Source organism: Microcaecilia unicolor, chromosome 8 (genome assembly GCF_901765095.1).
Source record: "Microcaecilia unicolor chromosome 8, aMicUni1.1, whole genome shotgun sequence".
Lineage (NCBI taxonomy): Eukaryota > Metazoa > Chordata > Amphibia > Gymnophiona > Siphonopidae > Microcaecilia > Microcaecilia unicolor.
The window spans coordinates 53,218,199-53,232,737 of record NC_044038.1 but is presented as its reverse complement, the minus strand read 5'-3'; the positions used below and the strand labels follow the sequence as shown (position 1 = coordinate 53,232,737).

The 14,539-nt window shown below is 46.0% G+C and overlaps 1 protein-coding gene across 1 annotated transcript in view; it reads left to right on the top strand.

The window, feature by feature from the left end:
* Nucleotides 1-14,539, top strand: part of CRAMP1 (cramped chromatin regulator homolog 1) — a 615,140-nt gene that overhangs the window by 284,870 nt on the left and 315,731 nt on the right. Inside the window, 1 exon segment of the mRNA XM_030211519.1 lies at nucleotides 2,369-3,610. Within this exon segment, the coding sequence (XP_030067379.1) occupies nucleotides 2,369-3,610 (1,242 nt within the window).

The following is a 14,539-nucleotide window of genomic DNA, read 5'->3' as shown; positions in this document are numbered from 1 at the left end:
TTACAAGAGGACCTTACGAGACTGAGAGACTGGGCATCCAAATGGCAGATGACATTTAATGTGAGCAATTGTGAAGTGATGCATCTTGGAAAGAGGAATCTGAACTGTACTTATGTGATGCAAGGTTCCAATTTAGAAGTCCACCGACCAGGAAAAGGATCTAGGTGTCGATGATGATATGTTGAAACCCTCTGCTCATTATGCGGCGGTGGCTAAAAAAGCAAATAGAATGTTAGGTATTATTAGAAAAGGAATAGAAAACAAAAATGAGGATGTTATAATGCTTTTGTATTGCTTCATGGTGCGACCCCACCTCGAATACTGTGTTCAATTCTGGTCACCTCATCTCAAAAAAGATATGGTGGAATTAGAAAAGGTACAGAGAAGGGCTGTGAAAATGATTAAAGGGGATGACGCCTTCCCTATGAAGAAATGCTAAAGTAGCTAGGGCTCTTCAGCTTGGAGAAATGACAGCTGATGGGGAGATATGATAGAAGTCTGTAAAATAATGAGTGGAGTAGAACGGGAACACGTGAATCGCCTGTATTTCCAAAGATACTAGGTCTAGGGGGCATGCAATGAAGGCACAAAGTAGTAAATTTAAATCAAATCGAAGAAATTAATCAAATCGTGTAATTTGTTGCCTGAGAATATAATAAAAGCAGTTTGCTTAGTGGGATTTAAAAAAGGTTTGGATAGCTTTCTAAAAAAGAAGTCTATATGCCGTTATTAGGATGAACTTGGGGAAAATCCATTGCTTATTCCTAAGGTAAGCAACATAAAATGTATTGTACTGTTTTGGGATCTTTCCAGGTACTTGTAATCTGGATTGGCCACTGTTGGAAACAGGATACTGTCCCAGTCCCAGTTTGGCAACACTTATGTTGTATAATTCCTTTAAAAGCCATTCAATGCAGGTGTCTATAGTGGGATTTAGCTGTAGTGACTAAATTGGGTGCCTGGGTTATGTTAAAATTCCACTCACCCTATTATGCAGTGTTTCAGTTGCAAAAGTATCTGTTCAACCCAGAGACAGTCACGTTAGTTGTCATTAGGTGCATAAACATACCAAATTATATAGAACTTCCTGAAGCTCCACCCACATCGCCAGATAACTTCTTTAGTAGTCTACCAAGTATAGAATCTGAGCTAACAATGTACCAAGCCCCAGTCTCAGCTGCGCTGGATATGATGCAAGGACACACATGATTAGCACATGCATTGAAAAAGCTTCTTCAGTTGCCACAGAAAATACATCTCCTGTAAGAAAGACATGTAGATAAGTGTCATTCTTTATGCAAACATTGCTGTTTATATGGGGAATTCAGGTCCTTTATATTAATAGACAAATTTCAGGTCACCCATTTCTCACAAAATAGAGGTCCCAAGGTTGAACCAATTGGACCTGCCATACTTTACATGGTCCCCTTGGAGCAATTTCTCCTCTGTGGTACTGGCTAAGAAAACACTCTCTCACCCCCAGTTCCCCTTCCCCAAATTCTGCCTGTCCTATCGGGGAAACACCCTCTTTACCCTTTATACTCAGAATTGTTTAAAGTGTTCCACGAGCCAGTTTTTTTTCCACTTAATTTTTAATTTACTAAAGTAAATATTGGGATTTCTGAAGATTTAAGAACTAAAAGCAGTCGCTAGAGTTTGGGTATAACTTGTATATCAACCTCCTGACCTGATGCACAAATTTGGAATTTGCTCCTCAATCTTGACTTCTTCACTCTCTGACATTCTAGAAGTGAACTTTGCTAGTGTGCTACATTTCTTCATCTATACTTTTTATGGTACACAGAGTAAATTTATTTATGCTTAAAAAAACGCTTGATTTATGTTGATCCTTTAAAGATATTGCTGCTAGGGAACTGAATTAAGGAGAAGCAGTAAGATAGTATAGTCAATCACAAATTGACTTAATAGTATTCTTCCTAGGGACTGGAACTTCAAGATTGCTGTTCTGACGGAGAGATTGGTTCATACCATTGAAGACCAATCTCAGCACTACTGTTCAATACTATGCCAGCAGTTGGTTCTGCCCAAGAGTTCATGTACATCACTTTGACATGTGACCCCTTTCTCCCCCCTCCCCCACACATACACATTGCTAGCAACTAAAATAAAAGCATTTCTATTGACAGCTGCAACTCAGGACATACTAATATGTACACTTTTTTCAATGTATTAAGTCATGGTAGATTATTTTTAAACATATAAAACTGATTAATTTTATTTTAGGAGTGGAGAAGTAATCATTGGGAGAGCTGTAAGGTAAGGCTGATGTTACAAAACAGAGTAACACCACTGCTTCTTTCCTTCTTTTATCCCAGAATGTAACATTTCCTTAACACTATGTTCTTAGCGTCAAACAGTAGAAGAGCTTCAGCTACAGGATATTAGAGATGTGGATGCACAAGGACAGCAATTTGAAGAAAAGATGGAGCTGCATCTCTTCCCAGGAGAGAATTCTAACCTTGCCCCACTTCCTGGCGTAGCCAGGGTAGTCCACTCTAAGGCATTTTGCACTGTGCACTGGCAGGAAACAGGCAAGTGCAAACAGAACACGAAGGACTCGCTCTTGCTACCTCCTGCCCAGATCCTGGGAATACAAAGTGGGCAGGGAACAGCAAGAGTGCAATTGAAATATCCCAGGGGTGCAGGTGAAGGCAAAGGAAGTGGGAGGGAAGAGAACATAACAGAACTAGGAAAGACCACTATTTTTGCATTGGATACCATGCACAACACTGAAGATAACAACCCTGAGGGTGAGTTGGCAGAAAGAACAACCTTAAACCTTAGCACCTTGCCTGATCTTGAAAAGCATCCAGACCCTGATGGACACCTTGATAAACAGAGCACAGAGCCGCTTCTTACAGAGGGCAGCAAGACACTAGCCTGTGGCCCCATGACAATAGCAGTACCCTGTACCAAAATCCCTGACATTGAGGAGCTCTCCCTGCTGGACCCATTCCCACGTTACATGAAGTCCTGCCATGATCTGATTGTGCCTGAGAGATGCTTTTCCACTGACACGTGTGTCAAGGAGGGCCCTTCCTCCACCACCAGTGCCTCTCCTGCAGATCTCCCATCTGGGTCTGCAGAGGCCACCAATCTTGAATTACCGCTTGCAGCAGGAGCTGGGACATCCTACTCCAACAGTGGCAGCCCTGCCGCAATTGAAAATAAAAATACGAGCTGCCAGAGCATACTGCCCAACCTTTGCACTGGGGAGTTAACCGATACAACTGTGGAGGACTTGCAAGAGAAACAAACGGTTTTCTCACTTCCACCTGAATCTCAGGGACAGTTTGCTGCAAAGCCTAATAGAGAGGACCCAAGCAGACTTGTTCAGCATGTTCGAGAAGAAGGCTGGAATCTGCAGTCCTCGGAAAATTTGACATTGGCTGAAGTCTACCTCATGCTAGGCAAGCCAAGCAAACTGCAACTGGAGTATGACTGGATAGTAGGCTCAAGGTCCAAAGCCCAGATGTCTGGAGAGCAGAATACAGACTCTAGTGCTGCATCTAGATCTACCACCCTTTATAAGCAACGGCTGCTCAATTGTCTGTTACGCCTTATTATCACTGAGGTTAACCCAAAGCCGGTAAGTACATAGTGCAAATATTGTTTTAGAATGTAAAGTAGAGGCCAACTGAATTTCAGTTTTGGTTATGGCTCCAAAACCAGGCCAAAATCTTTTTTTTTCTGCCTGGTTTTGGTTTTGGCCTAAAATTACTGTTTTTGGTGGAAGCTGAAAATTTGTGCTTTGACCTATTTGTCTCCGCCCCTCCCCCAAACAGAAGCTGCCCCTCCCATAGCCCTCAGAGTGTCTTGTTCCCCACCTGTAGGCTCCCCTGACCCTTTTTTACAATCTCTGGTGATGAGATATAGTTTGGGCACGAGTGATCCCCAGTTACTCCTGCCCTGCACTCAAAACAGCTTCTGGGGCTGAGGTATTGTTCCAGCCCTGACTACACTATTAGACTACCTGAAATTGCAAGGTAATCTGGGGGGGGGGGGGGGGGGGGGGCACTACGCTTTCTATTCTTCCCCCCCTTTTTTTTTTGTACTGCAATTGCAAGGAATGCAGTTAGAATCTTGCATAAACAGTTTATATGCTAAACAGAGATCTCCAAATGCTTTTGTTACAAAATATTAGCAGGAATTTTAAGTTTGTAAATTTAGGATGATAACCTCCTTAGGAATTAGCTTCTCTGTGGTGTTATAATGTCACCTGTCACTGTGCATGTGGCTTTTAGTTATGTTCCATGTGTGAGGAGTAGTGCTGTCCAATTCGCGATTTGAATCAATTCATTTTCAGTGAATCGATTCAAATTGTTTCTTTTAACAATCAATTTTTTAATAACTCACTATTAGCCGCTTCCTCTGCCACCAGCCACCTTCCCGCTTTCCTCTGCATCTTTTGTCTTCTTCATGCAGGATGTGTGTCCCACCCACCTCCATGCTGGCACTTTCCCACCTTCTCCTGCAGCGACCCTCCTAAGACCCAGTAGCTCTCTGTTCCCCAAGCCTAAAAGACACACTCTGCTGGAGGGAAGCAGGGAAGATTGCAGTTCCGTCTTCTTCACGCAGGATGTGTGTCCCACCCCCCTCCATGCCTCTGATGCAGGAATTACCACTATTGTTAGCAGAATCTGTGGTACTTCAGGAGTCAAATACCACACACCAGAATGAGAGAAAAGTCTTCTTTATTTGCCAGCAAACAAAGTAGAACATCAGCGCTAACCCTCTCCTTCTCTTGGCTCTCTGTGTCTTGTCTCCTTCGTAAGCTGCTTCTATTCTCATTTATATATGGTTCTAAACCCCTCTAGCCCCCACCTTCTCACCAGATGGTAAGGAATAGATTGATTACCCTGTGTTGAACTAATTATCTCTACACATTACTTACAATATCAGTTAACACAGGTTTCAAATATTTCCTAAACTGACCTACGACCTGGGGCCTCTCAAACTAGACAATGCGGCACCTATCTCCTGCATTTTATTATTATTAAATTCTCAGATTCTATTATTTAGCAATCCCTGATTCTAATTCACACTTATGGACATCAGTAATTGTAACAGGCACAACATTGCATAGTAATTTACCAATAGCTCAATCCTCTGTTTTATTATTCACATAATCAGATTCCCAGTTAGCTCATAACTTAAAGTGCTAGCTGGGCTCTACCCCCCCTCGGGGCATTCATTAAGGGGCCAGTCCTACACTTAGCTATAATCAATCAAGGAAAAGAGTTGACTTTTCCTGACCTCTTTCACCTTTAGCTTCATACACAGAACTAGCTAGGAATGTGGATAATTGAAACCAGATGACCTCTTAAACTGCAGAAAATATCACTTGAAAAGTCAGACAAAGATGTAAACACTGAATTGAAAAGATATTTTACAGGGAGAAATAGAACTTATTAATTAAAAGAAAGTATTAAAAATTAAACAGAATAAAACATATTTTAAAATAAGCAGAGATCAGAATTCCTTATAAGACAGAATCTAAATTATCAAGAATTTATTTAAAATCTAAACTATCTCCTATTTCCAGGACTGCCTCATTCCCCCCTTTGAGACTTAAATCAGCTTATACAGATATAAGTATCAAAACTCAGAACTCTGGGAACTATAGTGATCCCAACTCCATACCTCCTCCTAGGGCATAAAAAGGAAGCAAGGAGTAGAAAACAACAAAAGCGCCCAAACTACTAGCATTTTCTTTCTTCTTAACCTAAAAAAATAAAGCAAACTAATCAAGCAATAACATTCCAACAGTCTGTGCTAGTCACAGATTACTCTAATATAGTGTTCTCAGTCTTTGAGTTCTTATACCGGTTGGGATAGAACCTCAACTGACAAGGATCAAGCTCTCAAATTCCAGGAAAACCAGAATTAGGGCAAGAAGGAATCTCAGTATGAAGCCGAATTCCAGCAGCTCCTGCGGTATGCAGTTGACCCTTCTCTTCAGCTAGTAGATTCTCTGGTTCGGGTCAAGCGCAACTTCAATGGCTCCGCGGGATCACTTTCTGCTCTCCACTGTTTAGGCTCCATCTGATTCATGCTGGGCTCAGTCTGGTCAGCAGACTTGATTCGAGACCAATGGATCCATGGAATTATCCCTGCGACCTTCACAGTTGTAGGAGTAGAAAGCAAAACAGTAAAAGGTCCTTTCCACCGGGGCCCCAAGGGCTGGAGCCTCCAGTCTTTCACCCAAACTCTATCCCCTGGCAGGAAGGGATGTACCTGAGCCTGAAAGGGGACAGGGTTTATTTCTCTCGCATAAGACTGAAGCTCAGAAATTATCCGGGCTACCTGCTCCTGCACCTGGGCAGACCCTAAAGTCCTTATGTCTCCCTTAATTCCCTGCAAAATGGCTGGGGGCTTCCCATACATAATTTCAAAGGGAGAGAGGGCCGTTCCTTTAGTTGGGGTACATCGGAGGCGGAAGAGGGCTAGTGGCAGTGCCTGTAGCCATTTCAGTTGGGTTTCCTGACAAATCTTTGCTAGGCTATTTTTCAAGGTTCTGTTTGCCCGCTCAACCTGCCCTGAACTCTGGGGACGGTAGGCACAATGCAATTTCCAGGTAATGCGCAATGCGCGGGACAGGGCCTGAAGTGTGGCTTCAACAAAAGCGGGTCCATTATCTGAGCCTATGGCAAGGGGCAGTCCATACCTGGGGATGACATCCCTAAGGAAGGCTCGAGCTACTTCTGTGGCTTTCTCAGTGACTGTAGGGTATGCTTCCACCCAACCAGAGAAAGTGCAGACCATGACCAAGAGGTATCGGAGCCTACCGCTCCTGGGCATTTCTGTGAAGTCTATGACTAGGGACTCAAAGGGTGTTAGTCCTCTGGACTGAACTTCTGGTGGAATACGGGGTCCCTGACGAGCATTATTCTGGGCACAGAGAGTACATCGGACAGAGGCAGTGGCAACCAGACTATCCAATCCTTCCAGGACCACTACTCGACTGAGTGGGCGGGCTAGTGCTGTTTTCCCTAAGTGTGACAGGTCATGAGCTTGAGACACTACAGGCCAAGCTAGGTGGCGTGGCACCAGAACTCTGGTATCAGGGAGATGTAACCAACCATCATGTCTCCTTACTGCCCCTTCTTCTTGAGCCCATTTCTCTTCCGTTTGGGTGTACATAGTGTAAACAAGCCTCAGCACAGTTCAATGGAGCTAGGCTGTTTCAAACACAGTCCAATTACCACCAGGCTTCTCTCAGCACCGTTCAATGTCTAGGCTGTTTCAAACACAGTCCAAGTACAGCCAGGCTTCTCTCAGCACAGCTCAATAAAGTCAGGCTGTTTCTAACACAGTCCAATTACAGCCAGGCTTCTCTCAGCACAGTTCAATATAGCCAGGCTGTTCAAAACACAGTCCCAATTACAGCCAGGCTTTTCTCAGCTCAGTTCAATATAGCCAGGCTGTTCAAAACACAGTCCCAATTACAGCCAGGCTTTTCTCAGCTCAGTTTAATATAGCCAGGCTGTTCAAAACACAGTCCCAATTACCGCCAGGCTTTTCTCAACTCAATTCAATATAGCCTGGCTGGGCTAAACACAGTCCAAAATACAGCCAGGTTTTTCTCCACTCAGTTCAATATAGCCAGGCTGTTCAAAACACAGTCCCAAATACAGCCAGGCTTTTCTCCATTCAGTTCAATATAGCCAGGCAGTTCAAAACCCAGTCCCATATACAGCCAGGCTTTGTGCGGGCTCAAAGCCTCGGGTCCCACCCTCTTGGTCAGCCTTACTCTCCTGACCTCCTCCCGCTTGACCCGGGCATTCCCCCTATACCTCCTGCTCGGGCTGCCTCAGAGCCAAGAGTTCCATCGGTTCTTCTGAGACATTCTCTGGCTCCTCTTGCTCCATGGCCTCCTCTCCCTCCTCCTCCTCTCTCTCTGGAGCCCAGTCCATTTTCTCCTCCTCCCACCCCTTTTCCAGCTGATCCCTCTTTTCCTCATTAACCGGGCTAGGCTCTTTTTTCTTCCCCCCCACCCGGTTCAGCCACCTCCTCCACCAGGGTGGTGACTCAGCTTTTCCCTTTTTCTGGCAGCCCTCTTCTGGAGCTTCGTGGTTTTGCACCCTATTTCTCCTTACCCGGGGTTCTCCTGGGGCTTTCTGGGAGTTGTAGTTTCTTATTGGTATGTCTCTCTTAGGCAAAACCGGAGCCCCCCTAGGGTCTTCCCTCCTACCCTCCAGCTCTCTTTTCCCCTGTAGGAAGCTGGGGTTCCTCTCCACCGTTTTCCTTCCTTCATACTCTTTACAATAGGCGTCCATTCTTGCAGTCGAATTTGGAACAGGGGGGTCACAGTACCTGCTGGGGGTTCTCGAGCAGCTTCCTTGGCCACCCGATCAGCATGGCGGTTCCCTCAGGCCACTGGAGTATCTGTCCTTTGGTGTCCCCGGCAGTGAATGACAGCTACCTTTTTAGGGGCCCAAACGGCCTCTAGCAACTGAAGTATTTCGGGTCCATACTTAACAGGTTGGCCTGCGGCATTTATGAGTCCCTTTTCCTTATACAAAGCTCCATGAGCGTGTAGAGTTGTGAAGGCATACTTGGAATCAGTATAAATGTTGGTCACCAGTCCTGCTGCTAGCTCCAGAGCTCATATGAGGGCCACAAGTTCTGCTTTCTGGGCTGAAGTTCCTTGGGGCAGGGCCCTTGCTTCTATCACCTTGTCCTCTGTCACCACAGCATAGCCTGCCAATCGCTTGGAGTTCTCTACGTAACTGCTTCCATCTGTGAAATAAATTACATCTGGGTCCCTCCAAGGAACATCTTTGAGATCTGGTCGACTGGAGTACACTTCATCCATGGTTTGGATACAGTCATGATCCGGTGGTCCCTCAGATGCTGGCAAAAGAGTGGCGGGGTTGAATGTAGCCACTGTTTCCAGGTGTATCCGTGGATTCTCACATAAGCTGGCTTGGTACTTAACCATGCGGCTATTTGTAAACCAGTGGTTGCCCTTGTACTCCATGAGGGTGAGAACTGCGTGGGGGACTTTGACAACCAGTTCTTGCCCCAAGGTCAACTTGTCAGCTTCCTGGACCAGTAAGGCTGTTGCTGCAATGGCCCTCAGGCAGGCTGGCCATCCTTTAGCCACTCCATCCAGCTGTTTAGACAGGTATGCAACAGGCCTCTGCCAGGATCCCATCATCTGGGTCAGCACACCCAGAGCAACCCCCTGTCGCTCGTGGACATACAGTGAGAAAGGTTTCTCCACATCAGGAAGGCCTAACGCAGGGGCTTGGAGTAGGGCTTTCTTTATGGCGATGAAGGATTGTTGAGCAGTAGGTCCCCATTCAAATGGTTCCTTTTCACCCCCCTTTGTGGCCTGGTAAAGGGGTTTCGCCATCAGTGCAAAATTCGGAATCCAAATTATGCAGAATCCGGCTGCTGCCAGAAATTCCCTAACTTCCCTTCTGGACTTGGGTTGGGGAATTGCAGCAACCGCTTGCTTCCTACTGACATCCAGTCTCCGACTTCCCTGGGAAATGCAGAAGCCCAGATACTTCACTTCTGACTGACAGAGTTGGGCCTTCAAGCGTGAGACCTTATAGCCCGCATCCAAGAGTAACTCCAGCAATTCTCTGGTAGCCTCGAGACACTCGTCCTGGGTCACTGCTGCAATCAGGAGGTCATCTACATACTAGAGTAAAACTCGCCTGGAAGGCTCAGATTTAAAAGTCTTAAGGTCTTGTCCTAGGGCAGTCCCAAAAATGGTAGGGGAGTTCTTGAACCCCTATGGCAGGCGGGTCCATGTATACTGAAGCTTCCGTCCTGTTACTGGGTTTTCCCATTGAAAGGCGAAAAGCAGTTGACTGACGGGGGCCACCCGAATACAAAAGAAGGCATCTTTTAGGTCCAGTGTTGTGAAATGGGTAGCTCCAGAAGGTATCAATCCAAGCAGGACATATGGATTAGGCACTACAGGGTGTAATGAAATAGTGGATTTGTTGACCACTCGTAAGTCTTGGACTGGCCGGTAGTCTTCAGTCCCTGGCTTCTGGACTGGCAACAGTGGCGTATTCCATGGAGACTGGCAAGGTCGAATAATTCCATGGGATAACAGACGATTCAGATGTGCTTGAATCCCTTCCAGAGCCTTTCGGGGAATTGGGTATTGGCGAAGACGGATTGACCGGGCACTCGGAAGTAAGTCTACATGAACAGGGGGAATATTTCGGGCCAACCCTGGGGGATTATCTTCTGCCCATACCCCATTGACCTGGAAGCTGTCGGCCAGGGGTAGGTCAACTTGGTCATGCGACTGATGCAGCCGCCATTCTTCTTCAAGGGGGCAACAGAAACTCAATATGCCCTTAGGGCTGGATGTCGGGGGCCGAAAGGAGACCGAAGTCTGGCCATCAGAGTCAAAGGAAATTTGGGCCCTAAGCTTGGACAGCAGGTCCCGGCCTAACAAAGGGATTGGACAGTCTGGCATATACAGGAATTCATGAGTGACTGTGTGTGAGCCTAATTGGCATCTACGGGTTGTCAGGAAGGGCCTCCGGTCCTGCACCCCCGTGGCTCCCACCACTCGAACAGTTTTTCCAGACACAGGCGCTAATCGCTCCGTCACAACAGAGTGTTCAGCTCCTGTATCAATCATGAATGGAATTGAGCGGCTCCCTATGGTTAGCTTGACCATGGGTTCCTGGGAGCCCAGTTTGTAGGAACCCGGTCTGTCCTATTCATCCCATTCTGCCATCTCGGCTGTCCCAATGATGTCAGATTCAGAAGGCTCATACCTTCCCTCTCGAACTCGGCCTCGGCTTCCTCGATCTCCTGGTTCCCTTCTCGGTCCCTGGCGCTTCTGGGGGCATTCATCTTTCCAGTGCCCTCTTTCCTTGCAGTAGGCGCACTGGTCCCTCTCCAATCGTGGTCTGGGATTCTCCTCTCGTGGCCGGGATTGATTGAAGGAATCTCGAGGCCGGGCTAGCGGTCCGGGGTCCCACTTCGGCTTCCCATTGGCTGGAGGTCGACATCGGTTAAGGGTGGAATTAGTAATGGCTGCCGCCAAGAGGTCGGCCTTCTTCTGCATCTTCCGGTCAGCCTCTCGGCGCATCTCCTGATCCCTATTAACGAAAACCTTTGTTGCAATCTCAATTAGCTGGGTGGTATTCATCCCTGCGAATCCCTCCTGACGCTGCAGCTTCTTCCGGATATCTGGCATACTCTGGGCCACCAATGCACTATTCACCATTCTCTGGTTTTCTAGTGCCTCATGGTCGAATGGGGTGTATGTTCTGTAGGCTTCAATTAGTCGCTCTAAAAAGGCCCCAGGGGATTCAGTTGCCCCTTGGAGAATTTCAGAGACCTTTGCCAGATTAATGGGCCTCTTTAAGCCTTTCTTCATACCTTCCAGCAAGTCCCGGCAATAGCCGGACAACAGTTCATAGTGCTGCCCGTAATTCGAATCCCAACCTGGAGCTGCGCGAGGGAACCGAGTTCTAACCCATTCCTCTAGGTCCAGTGTCCCCACGGGGACACGCGCTCAAGTGATGGCCTCAGCATTTTGTAAAATCTTCCGCCTCTCCTCAGTTGTGAAGAGGGTCAGGAGGAGCTGTTGACAATCAGTCCAAGTTGGGTTATGAGTGGCCATAATGCTAGCCACTAGGTCCACCACTGCCTGAGGCTTTTCAGTATGAGGGGTAATGCGTCTTCCAATTCAGGAGATCAGTGGTTGTGAAGGGTACATACTGGTAAGCCTGTGCCTGTATATCCTGACCCTGATTATTAGGATCCGGTCGAGTGGTGGTTACCTGACGGAGGGGCAGAGCTCTCGAGGAGGTGGGAATGCAGCGAGGAGCTACCCCCTTATCATGCTCAAAGGTGATTGCAGCGGATCTAACCCATTCAGGGGAGGTGTGTTGAACCCATGAGGGATGGGGAGGGGTACTCATAGGCTGAGAGGTGATCACAGGTGATTCAGTCCATTGAAAGGGATGCTGGGCCCCTGATGAGTGGGAAGGGGTACTAGAGGGAGAGGCTGGGCTATCGGGAGTTGAGGAGTCAGGGAGTGGGGCCCAAAACGGGTCATGGGAGGTTAACAGGGAAGGATGTGGCAGAGGAGGGTAGATGCTGGCCGCGTTCAAAGAAAGATTATTAGAAAATCTAAACTGGAGAAGAGAAAGAGCCCCAGGAAGCCTACCACCCAATCGGTGGCTTCCGCCCCTACCCTGTCCGAGAAACCCATACTCTCCGATGACCCCTCAGATCTTGAGCCACCACCTTATAGCCCATTGTTGGGGTTCCGCTCCACCCCCAGAGATCCACGGCGTCTAGCCCAAGCCTCTCCGGCACAGGCTTCTCCGGATAGTTCCTCCCCTTCTGTGCAAACCTAGGATGTGTGGTAAGGGGTCCATACGTCCCGAGACACAAGGTAGACAAACAACAATCGCTTCCTTCTGTCGCTGGCCAGTTGAACTCGCGTTAACTGGAACCGCAGCTATAAGAAGTCCACACTCATTTAACATTCATACATCACACACACACTGTACAAAAATTCCACCCAACAATTTCAGATTTTTCAGATACAGATAAGCTCTGACGGTTTCCCTGCTAGTCCCCACTAGATTAGAAGGTACTAAGGCCTTCGCTGAGAGTTGATCAGACTCCCCTTCCCTCAACTTTTGAGGGGCCGGTTTACAGTTTCCTAGAATTACAATACAGAATACAAAATGCATACCCGGTCAGTGTTCCTCAGTCAGTTCTTTTCGAGCCCCACGTTGGGCGCCAGAAATTGATGCAGGAATTACCACTATTGTTAGCAGAATCTGTGGTACTTCAGGAGTCAAATACCACACACCAGAATGAGAGAAAAGTCTTCTTTATTTGCCAGCAAACAAAGTAGAACATCAGCGCTAACCCTCTCCTTCTCTTGGCTCTCTGTGTCTTGTCTCCTTCGTAAGCTGCTTCTGTTCTCATTTATATATGGTTCTAAACCCCTCTAGCCCCCACCTTCTCACCAGATGGTAAGGAATAGATTGATTACCCTGTGTTGAACTAATTATCTCTACACATTACTTACAATATCAGTTACACAGGTTTCAAATATTTCCTAAACTGACCTACGACCTGGGGCCTCTCAAACTAGACAATGCGGCACCTATCTCCTGCATTTTATTATTATTAAATTCTCAGATTCTATTATTTAGCAATCCCTGATTCTAATTCACACTTATGGACATCAGTAATTGTAACAGGCACAACATTGCATAGTAATTTACCAATAGCTCAATCCTCTGTTTTATTATTCACATAATCAGATTCCCAGTTAGCTCATAACTTAAAGTGCTAGCTGGGCTCTACCCCCCCTCGGGGCATTCATTAAGGGGCCAGTCCTACACTTAGCTATAATCAATCAAGGAAAAGAGTTGACTTTTCCTGACCTCTTTCACCTTTAGCTTCATACACAGAACTAGCTAGGAATGTGGATAATTGAAACCAGATGACCTCTTAAACTGCAGAAAATATCACTTGAAAAGTCAGACAAAGATGTAAACACTGAATTGAAAAGATATTTTACAGGGAGAAATAGAACTTATTAATTAAAAGAAAGTATTAAAAATTAAACAGAATAAAACATATTTTAAAATAAGCAGAGATCAGAATTCCTTATAAGACAGAATCTAAATTATCAAGAATTTATTTAAAATCTAAACTATCTCCTATTTCCAGGACTGCCTCACCTCCACGTTCTCACCTTCCCCTGTGGCTTCCCCTCCTTCATAGTCGCTTCTTCAAAAGCCTGCAAATCAATGAGTTGTTGGGGGGGGGGGGGGTTTGGCCAGATCATAGACCTGTTCCCCTAGCCTAAAAGAAACACACTGCACTCAGCTGAACACAGAAGAACAGTTTAGCAGACAATGGATTTGATAGAGAAAGAGGATAAATCAAGGTCAACATGCCCTGTTGGCCAGTGGTCACTATTGTATTTTTCTCAGTTGGATGATGAAACCATACAGAGTGGAGAATTTGTGAAATGCAATCTTTGCAAAGTTAAACATAGCTTTGGCACCAGTAATCTTTGCAGCATGTTGAAAGACATCATAAAGCAAAATTTGTTGATCTGCAAGGTGAAGCACTTCTAAGAAATCTGTTAAGTCTGACACCTTGTGGCCACAAAGCGTAAAACATCTCAAGCCCGGGTTTCATTCTTTTTCCACAAGCCACTTCCACCAGCAGATGAGAAAAAAATTGACACTTCCTTCATGTATTTTATTGTTATAGCTATGCAACCATTTAGTGTTGTTACAGATGAAGGTTTTTTGGCCTATTCTCAGGTGATGATATGCCGTGCCATCACGTTAGACTTTAGGTAGAATGATTGAAGCTAAATATAATGATATGTCCATCTACATTTTGAGTCAGCTTCAAAGTCTGAGGTGTGCAAGCATTACCACAGATCTCTGGACCAGCAGAACCATGGCGGCTTATATTACAATTACTGCACATGGTATAAATGATGACTTTTATGCAATGAATATTGTGCTGGATACGCAGTACA